General features: G+C 40.9%; 1 protein-coding gene across 1 annotated transcript; it reads left to right on the top strand.

Moving 5' to 3' along the window:
- The first annotated feature begins 7,060 nt into the window (after window positions 1-7,060).
- On the top strand, window positions 7,061-18,205 carry LOC127881812 (uncharacterized). Its single transcript, XM_052429945.1, has 5 exons — window positions 7,061-11,514; window positions 12,076-12,142; window positions 12,435-12,629; window positions 13,203-13,367; window positions 16,767-18,205. Exon 1 carries the CDS (start codon window positions 7,105-7,107, stop codon window positions 9,583-9,585), a length of 2,481 nt encoding a protein of 826 aa, XP_052285905.1. The 5' UTR covers window positions 7,061-7,104; the 3' UTR covers window positions 9,586-11,514; window positions 12,076-12,142; window positions 12,435-12,629; window positions 13,203-13,367; window positions 16,767-18,205.
- Window positions 18,206-18,687: the final 482 nt, after the last annotated feature.

Below are 18,687 nucleotides of genomic sequence, written 5' to 3'. Positions count from 1 at the left end.
CAATTTAATGTTATATCTTTAATAATAAGTGATTAGATTCCTCCACAAGATCTATATAAAGATGCATATACAGATCTATATATTTAAGCGATGCAAGAATTGTTTGCATTAGTGGTATTTGTATTACTCGAAACATTAACTGTTACTGTTTCTTGTGTAGTGGTGCAACGGCAGTCTACTCGTACTTGTAACATTTTATGTTATTTCCAATGTCGTTTACTATGCATGGAAATCATCGCAAAAACTGTAAAACAAGTTTTGTTAGGCAGACCTTTATCAGTTGACACAAAAATGACGAGAGGCTAATTGGGTAAAAATACTTTTGAAGTTCCAAAAAATGATAAAATATCATTTCTTTAGTATGGATGTTTTCGAGTCTGTAAATGAAGAAAAATGTGTGCTATTTTATTAGGACACTTGGCTGTGATCATATCACTGAAATTCTCTCGGGGGCCCTTTCGACAGCTATTGACATGTAACAAGCAATATTGTTAATTTTACTAATCTTGTAAAAAGCTGTTCCATTGCTCTTTATGCAATGCTAAGAAATAACACATCTATGCAAAACAGATTATGACAAACTTTTAATACAACGAATACTTCAACAAATTAAAAAAATCAAAGAAACAAGTAAGCAGAAGAAGTTTATTAAATATTTTTCCGTTACGTTTTGGCAATAATGATGACTTTTCTATCATATAATGCAGTTGATGTGGGCCAACAATATTAAAATTAATTAATAAACATAAATAAACAAATATTGATTCCATTGAGTATACATTTAAAATTTATATTAAACTGATATTTAATGCTCTTTTGAGCTACAATCAATATTTTTACGATTGCTATTATTAAAAACGATCAGGATCAAACGCGTAATTTTCACTTCCTGCTAACTCCGCAAAAGAATTAGTCCTTTCCTTTTCCCAATTTCACACCTTAAGACAATTTAGAGTTTCTAAAATGCGTTCATTCAATCGTTTCTTTTATACCGAGGTTAACATCATAGTCCAGAATACACTCGATCACTTTTCGGGCAATTCGCGAGTTAACATAGGCTTGACTATTTTCCGATGCATTATCCGACTGTGTCATTTTAAAGACTTTCCGTAAGGTATTATGTTCCCTTCATATTTTTATCCATATTGTGGTTATCTCCGACGTCTGTCCGTCTGTTTGTCTGTCTGTCCGTCCGTCCTGGCCACTATCTTCTCCTACACTATAAGCACTAGAACCTTGAAACTTTGTAGCTATGAGCATATGTGCGACCATGCACTATTTGGAATTTTGTTATGACCCCTGGGTCAAAATTTATGGGGGTTGGGGTGGGGCCGGGTCAGAGATTTTCACTCATTTTTTAATGTTATTTTACATTAAGTACTTTATTTCTATACCGATTTACTTCAAATTGATACTGAACATCTCTTATGACAATACGGTCAATCTCAACTATGAATGGCCCCATTACCAACCCTCTCTCTCTATATATAGATAGATAGATAGATATACATCGATATATAACTTATGTTTCACATGTTTTGTATAATAAATTCTCGGAAACCGATTTTCAAAACATTTTATACATGTAAATGTTTGGCAGAGATCACCAACCAATACGAAGACATTAACATAATACTGTTGATTATACAAAAACAAGTATATAAATCAATTGCATAATTGTACATAAATTATTGTATACATGTAAACGGCGCATACAACATACCTGGATGGAACATGTGATATATATCCAAACAAGAAATATCTTTAAAAAAGATATACGGCGTTGATTGTGGTCGATGTTTATGAACGATCAAAAGTTATCTCTATGAGATAAAAAGTAGTGGATGCCTTTTTTCTGCGCAGTTCTTAGCTACATCACGAGCAAATCAATTATGGGGTGTTGCGCCAGATTTCGTGGCTTATTTTGCTTTATGTGATATTATTACTCAGATATCTTTATTTACAGAATAGAAAAACACAAGAAACATGAAAATAAACGAGTGCATATAGGTCAGCCGGCAATACTCGAATCTTATTAATTGCATAATTATAGTATAGTGAATTATTGTGCTCATGCTTAATAAACTGGTCTAAATGGATAAATATTTCTAATTATTTTTATCAAAATTGGTCCTTATCATGCAAATGTTGAAAACATATTAAAATCGATGATTGACATACCACAATAATATCGCCGAATATCTTTATTTAGTATCTTTCTGATCAAAACAGACTTCAAGTGCACAAAGTTTACGAGACGGCGTTTATATAAAGATTTCTGCAACTGACCGCAAACTGACCTTGATACCTTGCGGATTGGAATGCAATACATTAAAGTTAGGTAACAATTCTGCTGCTGAAACGACGGCTTGTTTACGCCAACTGTACACGACCAAGGCAACAGCTGTGCCTAAAATATTGATATATCGACAAAGCGACTAAACGAACTATTTACTCCATCAGACAAAAATAGCATAGATTCCAATGTTTTCCTTCAATGAAAAGATCGCAACCCCTTCTGCGAACTCCGGTGATGAACTGTATATAAACTCTGACTTTCACACACTGGCCGCGAATTGACCGAAACCTCACGGGTTGAAATGCAATGCAAGTAAGTACTAAATATGAGAATATAGCCTTTAGTATAAACGCTTTTGCGCTGGTAATTCTCTGAAAATAAAAGGTGAACGCACAAACTGTATTTATGTCGAAAATTGATTGTAAAACTGTTCTATCTATTGAGCCTTTTCATTAGAGATAAAATTGTTTCATGCGGTAAAACAGTGTTACAAAGACGCGGATATGTTTCCAATGTTCTGGTGTTATATTCAAATCAGCCAATGGAATAAATGAAGTGTATTCATTCGTACCTAGCCGCGGGAAATTTTATTTGAATATTATTGGACACTTACAAAGGTCAAGGCAGGGTGAAAAGCTGGCTTAATACAGCTTACGCCGAAAACATACAAAATAACCGATAGTTAGCCCCTTTGATGAACTCACTGTTATTCAAAGCTTACGCAGATGTGTCATGTAATGTCAATAAAGTTTCTTCTAAGGCCTTATGAATAATGGTGTGTTTGAATATGTTTAAGAGATTAACGATGCAACCCTCTGTGAAAACTAAACAAGTCGGTATGCATTTGATATTAATAATGACCTAAACAAGTCCGAATCTAATGTTAGTCTGGCAATTGCAGTTCGCGCAATAATACCACCGATTTCAGTCTTCGCCAATCAAATAAGCAAAAAGACATGGTTTTTGAGAGATTGGTCCAAAACATGCAGTATATTATTTGTAAATTGCTTTGCGCTCGATCAAATTCAAACGCGAGTGTATAATAATTGTGACGTCGCCAGCGAAAATCAGTCTTGTGTACGCTGACGTTTATGTCGGGAAATCGCGAGATAAAAATCTTGTACGAAAATGCGCTGGATATTTTGTCTTTTTTATACAATTTCTCGGCTCATAATTTATGTCATGCTTTGAAAATGTCCACAATATGGCATGAATATGTCCTTTAAATACTGGCACAATTGGTGGTTTGTAATCCGTTTATTTATTTCAAATTATTCCCCTTGGATGACACAGTTTCGTTTGAGCAGTTCACAGGTTGCGCAACCTGTCTCGTAGAGTTCATTTTCAATGGCTATTAAACGCTGTAAATCAAAGTGACATACTGTTGGATGTCTTCAATCGAAGAAGGTTCGGAAATGATTTTTCCACATGCTTAAAATAGGTTAGTGAAAGATATGAAGTGCCAGTGACATCTGGTGCCACACCCCCATGCAGAGTTGGTACCCGGCTTGCGTCGTTCATGAGACGGGACCATACTGCATGATGTGGAGCCAATCGGATGGACGCAATGCCTGATGGGATGACCATGCTCTCTTGCTACCCGGTCCGCGAACGTGTGCAGACGTGTTCCCTGAGGTAAGTATTGCCAGGAAGATAGATGCCCTGAGGTAAGTATTTCCAGGAGGAGCATACGTGTAAGCCTGTGACGTAAGTATAAGCCTGGACTTAGTGTCTTGCCCTGGAGGTTTAGCCTGTGCGTGGGGTAGGTATTCCCAGGAGGATCGATTGTCTGCAGCCGACGACGATAGCGGACGAGCGTTTGCCGTTTCCCTCGAAGAGTGTACTGCCGAGGACGACAGTGCCATCCTGACAAGGTTTACAGTCGATGCTCATGTGAGTGTATTAGTCAAGTGTCGTTGTTAGTAGTTGCTGAAATTGCAGGCAAAACCCACTGAAGAGCTAACCTAAATAAACACCACAATGGTGTCTAGAAGTTGGGATAAGTGAAAATTGTGTTTAACGGTTAGGCTCATTCTTTGCGAAAGTCGGCATCCTGTGTTTAAATTGAACCACGAATCGTATTTAGTTTGTATATTTTTCCAATCCGTTAAGTGGTCTATGCTAGACGTGTAACGCGCCAGCCGTCTATTTTTAGACGTGTTGCAAGGTGACCACGTGGTCTGACTGCTGGTAATTTAACTTGTCTGCATTTGAGGTCGCGTGATCATTGGTGCGGAGTAGTTTAAGTGCACTAGCTGACCTGAATGTTTACAATGTTTGCGTCGCTGTTCAAAATGTAAATAGAGTACGAGAAATCGGGGTTTATGAGCAAGTCCGTCTGTAGCGTAGCTAGAGCAGCGCGCGTTGGGTAGTGTTTTGTTTTGGATTGGTGTAATGGATATGGTGAAATAATTGTTTTATTGCAATTAATATTTAATTGTTTCATTGAATTTTGAAATTTATTAATAGTCGTATTTTTTTATTGTGCGTGCTGTGATTCTTCAATTTTTTTGTGTACTGTGCTGCATTAGAAATGAGTAGCCGAAATATGTCTCCGGGTCTTGTACGGGTAAATTTCGACCCCCCACAAACGTTGATGTTGATCTCCGGAATAGGGCAGTAATTGGCGCGGGTCATTGTCCAACTTAGACAAGGGTCAGGTAACTTAGACCTGGACACCTTGGAGGTACTAATTGGGCGGCCCCTAAGTGAGAGGGAGTTAGACCAGCTGGATTTTGCAGAAAATCCAATGCTTGCAGCGGCGTCCCAAGCCAGTGGAACGGAAGAAGAACACCCAAGTAGGTCCAGGGCCCCGGAGCCAATGTTTGTAAGCACGTCATACCTAAACCAGGACCAGATAAACGCAGAGCTAGCCTCTCAGATATCAGATTTAGAGGCGGACATCACTCGATAGGAGGAGTGCCCGGGGATATGGAGCGATTTCCTGCCCCAGTTTGCAAAGCCTTTGTTCCCCAAGCGTCTGTTGTTTCAGCCAAATCCTGTGGTGGTGACAGGCATGCCAATACCGTCTGATGTCGCATCAACCGTCCCCGCCCCGCCCCAGTCGTTAGGTTTGCCCCAGATGAGGGCTGGTAGGGAAATCAAGCGACCTAGGCAAAGTAGCCTTTGTCGCTAGGTTACTTTAGAGGCCTCTTCCATGGCCCCTTCAGCGCATAACCCCTGGCGCGCGGCAGATTACAACGTGCCAGCACAATTTAGAGAGACGTCCGCAGAATATTTGGGACACTTTCGGGCCCCAAGAAGCCCTCCTGCTCCCATAATGCGTCCTTTTCCAACCCTTTTCACCACGCCTAACAACCAACCTGTTGTAAGTGGCGTGTCACTGTATAACAACCAACCTGTTGTAAGTGGCCTCGCACTGCCTAGCAACCAACCTGTTGTAAGTGGCGTCTCACTGTATAACAACCAACCTGTTGTAAGTGGCGTCTCACTGCCTAACAACCAACCTGTTGTAAGTGGCGTCTCACTGCCTAACAACCAACCTGTTGTAAGTGGCGTCTCACTGCCTAACAACCAGCCTGTTGTAAGTGGCTTCTCAATGCCAAACAACCCACCCGTTGTGAGTAGTGTTCCCGTGCAAAGCACCCTACCGGTGGTAGGTAATCTCGCAGTAGCCAGCAATTTACCTATAGTAGGTAATAACCCTGCACACAACAATCCACCCGTTGCAGGTAACCCTACCCTACCCAGCAGTGTTCCCATCCAGACAAGCCCTCCAGTCCCAATTAACCCCCCGTCCCAGCGGGATCGGAATGTTTTGACCAAGCTGCCAAAGAGCCTGCTATTTGATGGGTGCAGCAATTGGTTGTTGTTTAAGAGGAAGTTTGAGCGTTACGCCAGAATGCAAGATTGGTCTGACGAAGAATGCGGTGATTGTCTTGGTTGGTGTTTAACTGGTAAGGCGGTGGACTTTTATGCATTACTGACCGAAGGAAGGGAGACGTTACCTTACGCCGAGCTTATGCAGCGGCTTCAGGAGCGCTTTGGTGCCAGGGAGCTCCCAGCCACCGCGCAGGGTCGTTTTCAGGATGTCCAACAAGAAGTAGATGATTCCCTGGACGATTGGTCCGATCGGGTGCTGACGCTGGCAACAACGGATTTCGTGATCTGCCCTATGCGTACGCCACTGAGCAGGCATTGACGAAGTTTTGTCACGGTTTGCTTGACAAGGAGGCCGACAAGCATGTAAGCCTGCAGTTACCCACATCGATGGGAGATGCGATGAACATGATGAAGATATATAGCCATGTTCAGTTGGCTTGCGCCGCGGCTACGATGGATAGCCAAAAGGGTGAGCGAGAAGAGTCGAGGTGTGTTCACGAGGTGAGAAGAGCACCTTCTCCAGGTACGGTAAGTGGGTCGGCGGTCGACAAATTGACCCAGGTGTCCGATCGAATACTAGGTTCTGTGGAGCGATTGTCGAACTCTTGTGTGAGCCAGGACGATGATTCCCGCGTCAGACAACCGGTTCAGGTGTTCCGTTCCGACGGAGGCGAGAGATTGTATGGCGAGTATGCAGCCGAAGGTTCCAATGAAGACGGCACCCAGAACCTGGGGTTCAACAAGCAACGCCAGGTAAGGTGTCCCAGGGTACGGGTGGCCGCGGTCCACGTGAGTATCGGAACCAACATGCCTACGAAAGGGGATCCGGCCCAAATGCTTACCATGGGTGCGCTGGGAACCGGCAAAACAACGGGTACCGTAGTGGATACCCAAATTCAAATGTTTACCCCGAGGGATCGAAGCGAGGCAGGTATGGTTCAAATTGGGACGAGTATCCCGTAATGGCGAGGCGGGGCATATCGTGTTTGTTTGGTAACTTGATGCATTTCCGGTGTGGTTGTCGTGTGGGCGCCGGGTCTGTCTCCAACAATGAGTCGATACCGCCGTCATTAACCGAGGCGACTGAGCAGCAGAGTAGACCGGAAGTAGGTCGCGTCAACCAGTTGGGTTCAGCTGCGCAGTTTGGTTTGAAGGTTCAGGTTGGTGACGTAATGGTTGATGCAGTGATTGATTCGGCAGCGGAGGTCAGCCTCATCTCAGATCGGGTCTATAAGGCCATGAAGCAGCCACCTCCCAAGCAGCGTGATGTCAAGCTGTTGATGACAGGAAGGGATGCCTCCATGCAGGGTTTTGTAGTAGGCCCAGTTAAGTTAAAGATTGGTAACTACTGGTATCAGCAGCATTTGTATGTAGCCCCGACAGATGTCGATATGCTACTTGGTTTCGACATTTTGATGAATCCGGGCAGGGCCATCATCAATATGGCAGAGGCCACTATTATTTTTGATGGGCAGGTTTTGAGCCTCGAGGGGGGAAGCCTACAGCATACCGACCACGTGCATGACGCAGTTACGTCCGCGTTGCCGACAGCTTCAGAAGTCGTCCGGGATCCACAGATGGTCACCAATGAGTGCACTGAGCGGGACCGTGGGGGTTCTAGTTATGTCGGTACGTTTCGCGTGCAGCGGGTGGCGGTCCAGTCTGGAGTTAGGGCCACCCCGACCGCCGGACATGCAGATCCGGCTGGCGTCACCGCGGAAGACAGCCGGGAGAAAGCGTCCAGTTGTGGTGTCACCGCGGCAGACCGTCGGAAAAGGGCTTCCGGTTATGGCGTAACATCGGAACACCGCTGGAACAGTGCGTGCGGTTACCGATTCTCCACTAGTAACATCAAGCTGCCGACCGTTCAAGAAGTTGTCCGTCACTTTGGGGTGTGCACCGACGAGAGCACTGAAGGATGCAACAATGAGACTGTAGGCGTCGATGATGCGGTTCCGTTGGTGCTACCAACAGTTCACGAAGTTGTCCGTCATATTGGGGTGTGTACCGACATAAGCTCTGAAGGAGGCAATGGTGAGACTGGCGGCGTCGGCGGCAGAGAAGACGAGTTCACTGAAGGCATCGATGATGCGGTTCCGTTGCAGATACCAACAGTTTGCGAAGTTGTTCGTCACATTGGGGTGTGCACCGACATGAGCACTGTAAGGGGCAACGGTGAGACTGGCGGCGTCGGTGACGGTGAAGCTACAGCGGAGGGAGAAAACAGTTACAAGCCGTATCAAGTCCAGCAGGGATCTTCCAGATTTGTTTATTTTATTTTTATTTTTTGTTATGCTTGGCTTCGTCATCGGTGTTGCGGAGTATTCATTTTCCCATTTCCTTTCAGTATGGACACTAGCTTTGAGATGAATGAGATTCTGCTTCTAAATGATGTGGATGGGTTGGGCCCTCGATCTAACCCAAGTTGGGCGGCACAGATGGACGACGAAGACAGGGCCGACCTGGATGTGGCCCCAGGAAGCTCCAGGACGGCCGCGGAACAGGAGATTGTCGAGATGGACACTAGCGAGATCGTCCCGATCGCAGCCCTAGAAGAGTCGTCTAGCTACGGGAACCCTGTCGGCATAGTCCTTACAGGGTTGCCCAAGAAACCTGTCGGCATAGTCCCACAGGAGTTGTTCAGTTTTCGGAGCACGTCAGAAGAATCGTCTAGCTACGGGAACCCTGTCGGCATAGTTCTTACAGGGTTGCCCAAGAGACCTGTCGGCATAGTCCCACAGGAGTTGTCCAGTTTTCGGAGCACGTCAGAAGAATCGTCTAGCTACGGGAACCCTGTCGGCATAGTCCTTACAGGGTTGCCCAAGAGACCTGTCGGCATAGTCCCACAGGAGTTGTCCAGTTTTCGGAGCACGTCAGAAGACTCGTCTAGCTACGGGAACCCTGTCGACATAGTCCTTACAGGGTTGCCCAAGAGACCTGTCGGAATAGTCCCACAGGAGTTGTCCAATTTTCGGAGCACGTCAGAAGAATCGTCTAGCTACGGGAACCCTGTCGGCATAGTCCTTACAGGGTTGCCCAAGAGACCTGTCGGCATAGTCCCACAGGAGTTGTCCAGTCTTCGGAGCACGTCAGAAGAATCGTCTAGCTACGGGAACTCTGTCGGCATAATCCTAACAGGGTTGCCCAAGAGACCTGTCGGCATAGTCCCACAGGAGTTGTCCAGTCGCCGGTTTCATTCTGGTAACACCCAGAGGAACCAGTTAAGTCATGGCGACTCCTCGGTAAACCGCCAGAGCGGTGCGTGCGGTTACGGAGTCGCCGCGTGTGTACGCCGGAAGATCTCGGAGGTTGGATCTAGGGGACCTTTCAGGCGTGGCTCTGAAGGGTGGCGACCCGCAAGTTCTCGCCGTTGGGAGCAGTCCCAGCGGTGGAAATTAGGTAAGTGTCTGAGCGAGCGTGAGGGCCTGAGGTTATTATCTTAATAAAATGGCGGGGGTGGGTACCTTTAATAGTTTTCTGTTTTTCTTGTTTTATTTTAGTTGTGTTTCGCTCCATTTAGTGTCAGTGAAGTGTAAATTTGTTATGTGTCAAACAATTCTGTTGATAGAATCGATGTGTTTGATTAACCAGGCACGTGTCCACTTATTCGATTAGTCCCTTATTGGCCTCGCCCACCAGTCCATTGTTTGGTTACTATTTAGTAAATTTGAATACATTATTAGACTGGTTACTTTTGGTCTCCGTGACAACGCAGGGTTGATTTCACTGTCATGACATCCGGCAACTGATACCGTTTTTCATTTTTCTGTTCATGTTTCCCTGAGTGGGAGTGGAGATGTTTGGGTTGGTATTGCCACCCGTAAATATATATAAAAACACTATAATTGTTGTAGTGTTGTTGTTAAATAGTAGAAATGCAAGCATTATAGACATATTAACATTTATATTAATTATTATTATTATTTCGTACTTGTACTGATGGTGTGTTTTCACGCGAGTGTAATACGCCTAATGGGTACACGTCGCCTCGCTGAATACTGGGGGATAGTTGGCGGCAGGGCGAGGTATTTAGAATACTCTTATCAGATCCAGCTGTGAGCTCTTTCAGCCCACTTTTATTTATATTTCTCTGAATAACCACTCATGGACATGTCATCATTGTATATTATGCCATTAGAAGATGTAAATTGTTGCATGTCAGGAACTGTGGAGAATTATTGCATGTCAGGAACCGTGGGAAACTGTTGCATGTCACCCAACGTGGTGGTAAATATTATTTAGATAAGTTTTTTAGTGAAATTTTAGTGTAACTGTTCACAGCTGAAGGCTGTCCATGGCTAAAGCTTTGTGGATTTACTGGCTGGGCGAGCCCATTAATCTCTCGGCATGAGACTGTGAACGGCAAAATAAATCAATACTTAACTGTTAGCGTTGATTTCAGACCAGGGATAACTGACATTTTATGGAGGGTATTACACTTTAATTGGGGTATGCATGCATATTAAAATATGCTTGGTGGTCGTACGAAAACCGGCCAATGGGTTAAATTAGTTGTGGTCTATCTAGGGTTGAGGCCCCCATTCTGCGCACGTTGTGGCGTGCCTGTAGTTTTGAAACAATTAGGTCGTCCCGACTTTGGGGAGTCCGAGCACGGTCATAGATCCGCTAGGTCGCTGCGTCTAGGCGTACATCGCATGGCGAAGGCGCCCTCCTTGCTTACGAAAGGGGCATTGGGGTCCGAGAGAAAGTCAATATACTTCCTTGGGGTGCATGGGACGGCTTGGGCGCAGCGGCTTTAGAGTACGTTGCATGGCGAAGGCGCCCTCCTTGCTTACGAACGGGGCATTGGGGTCCGAAAGATAGTCAATATACTTCCTCGGGTGCGACGGGACGTCTACGGCGGGACGACTATGACATTCGGCGGGACGACACCTTTTGTGAGTAGGGGGTCTTCCCAAAAAGAGAAAAGTGAGGGGAGTGTAGTGCCAGTGACATCTGGTGCCACGCCCCTATGCAGAGTTGGTACCCGGCTTGCGTCGTTCATGTGACGGGACCATGTTGCATGATGTGGAGCCAATCGGATGGACGCAGATGCCTGATGGGATGACCATGCTCTCTTGCTACCCGGTCCGCGAACGTGTGCAGACGTGTTCCCTGAGGTAAGTATTGCCAGGAAGATAGATGCCCTGAGGTAAGTATTTCCAGGAGGAGCATAAGTGTAAACCTGTGACGTAAGTATTAGCCTGTGACTAAGTGTCTTGCCCTGGAGGTTTAGCCTGTGCGTGGGGTAGGTATTCCCAGGAGGATCGGTTGTCTGCAGCCGACGACGATTGCGGACGAGCGTTTCCCTCGAAGAGTGTACTGCCAAGGACGACAGTGCCATCCTGACAAGGTTTACAGTCGATGCTCATGTGAGTGTATTAGTCAAGTGTCGTTGTTAGTAGTTGCTGAAATTGCATGCAAAACCCACTGAAGAGCTAACCTAAATAAACACCACAGATATATGTGTATTTTTGCTTTGTGATTAATTTTCGCGACTCGCAAGTTTGACCCGGAAGTAAACTGTACGATAGCAACTGAATTGTTTACATGAAATGGTGGTAGATTGAAATTTGACTTTAAAATATCATGTCTCAATTTATTTACACCAACACTATTCCATATTAAATTTCACCTTTATTTTGAAACTTCTCACCCGCTACTCGAGATTTGTTTGATGTGTTAGGTTATTATGAAAGTGACCTAGTCAAACCATGATGAGTCTGATGTTGATATTGATGTAGAAGCTGTCAAAAAAAACAACATCAGATACTGTGTTTATTAAAAAGTCTGAACTTGATTTGGCAGAAGCTGATAAACAAAATAAATTTAAGGTTGACATTTTAGAAAGGTTTAAGCGCAAATTTAATTAATAATTATGATTATAAAAAAGTGTTATGTAGATAAATAACCAATAATTTGATATTCTACAGGCTGGGAAGTTATATTTCAAGACCCCGAGGAAGTGTGAGGTGTATGGAATCAGCTGTGAAGGATCTGGTATTTGAATTAATTTAATATCATTGCTACCCAAAAATTGAATCAGTCTATTAATGTAATCAACTACCGATTGATTATTTACTTTTTATCGTTGTGTGTGTGTGTGCGTGTTTGTGTGCGTGTGTGGTCTGGAGGATATCATTCTCGTCTAATATCAATCTTTTATGATAAGACAATAACCATGCATTATCTAAATGTTTCAAACCACCTATTAATTGATTGGAAAAAAAAGAACTATTTGGGTATCTCTAGTAAGATATTACGGTATATTTATTAGTCTTCTGTTTTACAGGAAAGCAGGTGTTTTACCTCGCAGACAAAGGCCAGTCACATGGTAAAGGTGCAAATGCTGTGGTCAGCCAGGTTTACCACTTCCTCAACACAAACAGTCTTGGAGAACAGCATGCTCACTTTCAGTGTGACAAATGTTGCGGCCAAAATAAAAACAACATAGTCATCTGGTACCTTCTGTGGAGAGTTCTTGTAGGTAATAACAAACCCTTAGTTATTGTGTTTCTGATAGCTTTTTTTAATGTTGAGAACTTAATTTAGCTAAACCTGTGGTTAAAAATATTTGTTTGCAGTAATGCAATTGCAAAATGGTAAAGCGTGTTGATATGTAGTGAAAATGTATTTTATTTTACTCTTGTATCAATCCCAAAAGGAAAAATCTCTTAAAATAATATATTGAAATGAGTCAAACCATTTTTAAGTCAGTAAATTACTACAAAATACATGTTCTAAATTGTAGCCTGACCTTTTTAAACAAGAGGGCCATGATGGCCCTGTATTGCTCCATTGTTTTTACTTTGCGAAAAAAACGTGTGATGCGCATGGGTTGAAATGTACTCAAGCATGTGACTTTCTCTTTCTATCTCTTGTCCCACTGGGCGCTTAAAGTTGGAAGGGTGAGCGTTTTTATATATGGAAAAAGTTACTACCGTGTTTACTAAACAGACTAAAAAGCCCGGGAATTGTTGCACAGGTCCTTTGCTTATAACGTAGGTACATTTATCTCTCCAAAAGATATTGTCGTTCTTTCTATTTCACATATTTTTAGATGCTGAAGATCAAAACTACGCATTTGATTTGAAACAGATTCACAAGACCCATAGGAATCAAAATGCCTTAACCCTTTACCAAACAACACATTTTGGACTTTCCCAATTTGAAAGACGCTGCAGACGTCAATTGAATTAAAATGGAATATGAAGGAAAAGATCAGGTACGGTAGAAATAATTGTGATAAAAGGAGAAATTGCTCATCAACCCGCACATCCCTAAGGCCAACAGGCCTGAGAATATTATGATAGTCTAAAAATTATTTCTTTATATTTATAAATGTATTTAATTATGTAATACATTTGACTTCTAAGATCAATTCATAACTTATATTAAGAAAATTAACAAAATGGTCAGAAATATATATGGATTGTTGAGCAATTGACAATCATTTCAACAATTCATGAGTCACGATTCACAAATGGAACAATGAATCATTAGTTATTAAAAAGCAGCATATACGATAGTTAAGAACATTGAACTTCATTCATTTCAACACCTTCTCTTGGATACAAAGTTTGAGTTTACCGTGCAGTATCATATATTGACTTTCCTTGAAATAATTATTTTCATGGAAATTGTGTTTTTAAAATCAATAATATATTATTAAACTGGTTTAAATACTACAAAAAAGAAATGAAATTAACATGCCATCCAAAATATTTTCATCCGAATATATGGTCACTTTCGACATACTTAAATAAAACCCGACTTTTTTTCAGTTTATAAGAAAAACATTCATAACACATGTTCTTACTTCAATGCCTTTGTAAGCAGTCACCATCTGAACTAAAATGGCACTAAATGACAGGGTTTTATCTCATGTTTACAAGATGTTGTTGTTGTTGTTGTTGGTCACAGCCAAACGGCCGCAGTAATATCCACTGGTAAACGTCATATGTTCAGTTTTGTGACCCCCGGGCCGGGTCAAATTTGAGCACAGGGGAATAATTTGAACAAATTTGGTAAGGGAATATTAGATATCACTACATACCAAATTTAGTAGCCCTAGGCTCTGTAATTAAGAACAAGAAGATTTTTAAAGTTTGCACAAAATAGGCCTTATTTAAGCATATTTTCATTTTTGTGACCCCTGGACAAGGTCAAATTTGTTCTTTGGGGCATAATTTGAACAAGCTAAGTAGAGAACTATTAGATGTCACTACCTACCGAATTTGGTAGAAATAGGCCCAATGGTTATGGACAAGAAGATTTTTATAGTTTGCACAAAATGGGCCCAATATAAGCATATGTTCAATTTTGTGACCCCTGGGGAATGTTCAAATTTGATCACAGGGGCTTAATTTGAACAAACTTGGTAGAAGACTATAAGATGTCATTACATACCAAATTTGGTAGCCCTAAGCCATACAGTTATGGACAAGAAGATGTTTAAAATTTGGACAAAATAGGCCTTTTATAAGCAAAGTTTCGATTTTTTGACACCCCAAGGCATGGTCAAATTTGACCCCAGGGGCATAATTTGAACTAGCTTGGTAGAGGACTATTAGATGTCACTATATACCAAATTTGGTAGCCCTAGGCCCAATGGTTATGGACAAGAAGATTTTTAAAGTTTGCACAAAATAGGCCTTATATAAGTAAATTTTTAATTTTTTGACCCCCGGGGCAGGGTCAAATTTGACCCCAGGGGCATAATTTGAACAAACTTGGTAGAGGACTATAAGATGTCACTACACAACAAATGTGGTAGCCCTTGGCCCAATTCTTATGGACAAGAAGATTTTTAAAGTTTTCACAAAATAGGCCTTATATAAGCAAATGTTCAATCTTTTGACCCCCTGGGGCAGGGTCAAATTTGACCCAAGGGGCATAATTTGAACAAACTTGATAGAGGACTATAAGATGTCACTACATACAAAATTTGGTAGCCCTAGGCCCAATGGTTATGGACAAGAAGATTTTTAAAGTTTGCACAAAATAAGCCTTATATAAGCAAATTTTCAATTGTTTAACCCCCCGGGGCAGGGTAAAATTTGACCACAGGGGCATAATTTGAACAAACTTGGAAGAGGACTATAAGATGTCACTACATAGCAAATTTGGTAGCCCTAGGCCCAATGGGTATGGATAAGAAGATTTTTTTTAGTTTGCACAAAATAGGCCTTATGTAAGCAAATTTTCAAATTTTTAACCCCGGGGCAGGGTCAAATTTGACCCCAGGGGAATAATTTGAACAAACTTGGTAGAGGACTATAAGATGTCAATACATGGCAAATTTGGTAGCCCTAGGCCCAATGGTTATGGGCAAGAAGATTTTTAAAGTTTGCACAAAATAGGCCTTATATAAGCAAATTTTCAATTATTTAACCCCCCGGAGCAGGGTCAAATTTGACCCCAGGGGCATAATTTGAACAAACTTGGTAAAGGACAATAAGATGTCACTACATACCAAATTTGGTAGCCCTACGCAATACGGTTCTGGACAAGAAGATTTTTAAAATTTGCAAAAATAGGCCTTATATAAGCAAATGTTCAATCTTTTGACCCCCTGGGGCAGGGTCAAATTTGACCCCAGGGGCATAATTTGAACAAAATTGATAGAGGACTATAAGATGTCACTACATACAAAATTTGGTAGCCCTTGGCCCAATGGTTATGGACAAGAAGATTTTTAAAGTTTGCACAAAATAGGCCTTATATAAGCAAATTTTCAATTTTTTAACCCCCCGGGGCAGGGTCAAATTTGACCACAGGGGCATAATTTGAACATATTTCGAAGAGGACTATAAGATGTCACTACATAGCAAATTTGGTAGCCCTAGGCCCAATGGGTATCGACAAGAAGATTTTTAAAGTTTGCACAAAATAGGCCTTATATAAGCAAATTTTCAATTTTTTAACCCCCCGGGGCAGGGTCGATTTTGACCCCAGGGGCATAATTTGAACAAATTTGAAAGAGGTTCACCACAGGAACATTCCTGAGAAATTTCATCAGATTTTGACCAGTTGTTTAGGAGAAGATGTTAAAAGAAAAAGTCAACGCACGGACGCACACACGACGGACACAGGACCATGACATAAGCCCCGCTGGCCTTTGGCCAGTGGAGCTAAAATTATTTTTTAACATTTCAGGTTTACACAGAATCATCACACTAAGCTTTATGTAGATAAGACATACAAAGTTTACACCAGATTGGCACTTTGGCATCTGGAAGTCAAAGTGGAGGTTAATTCCTTATCACAGTATAGTGTATGTGACATGCATGATCCGTCTTGATAAACCTTGTTTGCATTTCCATAGGTCTATCCAGTTGTATAGTTCTGCCATGTAATAAAATATAAAAATAATAAAACATAAATCAATTAAAAATAGTGTGTAGGTACTTTATGTCTTGTAACATGAAAATAAATATTTATTTTAGTAGTTTCAGGTGTTTTATTGGTATGAAATTTTTGATATGGCAAACAAAATCCCATGCAAAATCATCCTTCAAACTTTGTAGTTTTCTATTACAACAACAACAACAAAATAATAATTTGATAATAGGAAAACTATATTTTGCAATTGTTTCTTAGTTTAATGGTACTCTTGATACAGAAACTCCAATGCACAATTGCTGTCTGATGTCGCTGCGTCTGTGGGGTTATCGTCAAGGACGGGCCACAACATCCGCCAGCTTGTGGGGGACACTTCCAATCCTGTTGTTTTCTTAGACAGGAAGGATTACCTTTCAACATTGTTTCACCCCATAAAGAATGTCACCAAATTGAATCAATTCCATGTGTCAGCGGATCATCCCGGTGTTGTTGAGTGCAGGGAATTTAGGGACTCACCAGTAGTCAGAATCACTCTCAGGAAGGTCTCGAAAGTGAATGTTAATGTGAGCTGTGACAACCTGCCATAAGAAATGTTTGCGAAAGGGCTTGATCTGGACCATCTGACTGTGATATTTATTTGAAAACATTCGAGAATTTTGTTGCACAGATGAACCAAAAAACTTGACATGTCCGAAACGCGCTACTGGTGAGCGACAAAATACAGACTGTGCCTCCCAAAAAAGAACATGCATTAAGATGCGCATCTGATCTTCTCTGATAATGCCACAACAATTACATACATCATGTATCAGTGTTTATTTTGTCCAAGGTATTGGGTGATATATTTTGCCCAAAACAGTGCAAAAAATCCTCTACTCCTAGGAAAGCTTAAACATGTATACGAGTGCTAAATGTGTCAGTTGATACAGGTTTTGAAATGTTCAATACAAACGTTTGTTGTTCTAATTGCATAAGCATGTTTTCAAGTTTTTTATATCTCATACTTACAAAACAAAAATATTTTTTTCCATGTTACCATGCAATTGTTTTCACCTTATGGACACAGACTGCCTTTCCGAAAAACTGGAAAAAAATCAGTGTGAATATTGTATTTATTTTTGTTTTACAATGAAAATCCTATATTTTTGTTTGTTTGCTACATTGTTTCCATAGTAACAAAAACAAACAATTTTGATGTATAAGTTATTGTTTATTTTGTCTATTTTTCTATATCAGAAATAATGATAAATAATGATTATTTCATATACTGAAACATTGAGTATCCAACTGTACTTTTAACCAACACTTTTAATGCTGTTTTTTTCCTTTCTGTTGTGTTTGAGGTTACATTATACTTAAATACACACGTAACTGATTAAAAAAGGAAATTGTTCATGGAACACACAAATTATTGATTGTTATTGTTTTACTAGTTACAAAACAGTGAAATTAATGTTGTGTTTGCCTTTAAACAAACACATGATTGAAAATACAATTCATATATTTATAAAAGGTGTGATTGTGTGCTCTGGTGATTATTAACATGTAGATCGGTTACCATAGCAACACAAATGATACATTTTAAATGTCCATAATGCTGTTGTCAGTTTATTGCACTATAATTATTTATTTGACTAAAGGAAAGAGTATTGTTTTAATAAAACAATGTGCTTGTTTTTTTGAATGTTTTGGTTGTTTTTTTGTATTAAATGATAACTTTTAGTGACGGAAAAATGTAGGGTTGGTCACTTTGGAAGGTCATAAAATTATATTTGAATATGATACATCAAAAAATCTATATCATTTTTTTGAACTACAATGTTTAGAGAATCCAAAATTGCCCAAAAGTCAAAATGTGATTTTTTGAACACAAGACTGATTTTCCCAGCATTGGTCATATATTATAGGTTTGTAGAGTGTCGTTTACAATTCATCATAATTGTTTCTCGTAATGCTACACAATTGTTTAAATGAAACATGATAATACTTGTTTGTTATTTACGTTATATCCCATTTTAAGGATGTTAAAATTATATTGAATTCTTAAAATACTTGTTAAATATACAAAGTTTTAAATCATTTTTCATAAATATGATTGAAATAGTTACTTCATTCGATGGGTAATCTAGAACTTATTATGTGATTTTGTTTCACTGCACATATCAGTAAATATGTACAATCTAGCCGTTTTTAGCAAAAAA

The sequence above is a fragment of the Dreissena polymorpha genome, chromosome 5, assembly GCF_020536995.1.
Source record: "Dreissena polymorpha isolate Duluth1 chromosome 5, UMN_Dpol_1.0, whole genome shotgun sequence".
NCBI lineage: Eukaryota > Metazoa > Mollusca > Bivalvia > Myida > Dreissenidae > Dreissena > Dreissena polymorpha.
This window is presented reverse-complemented; position numbering and strand designations above follow the sequence as displayed.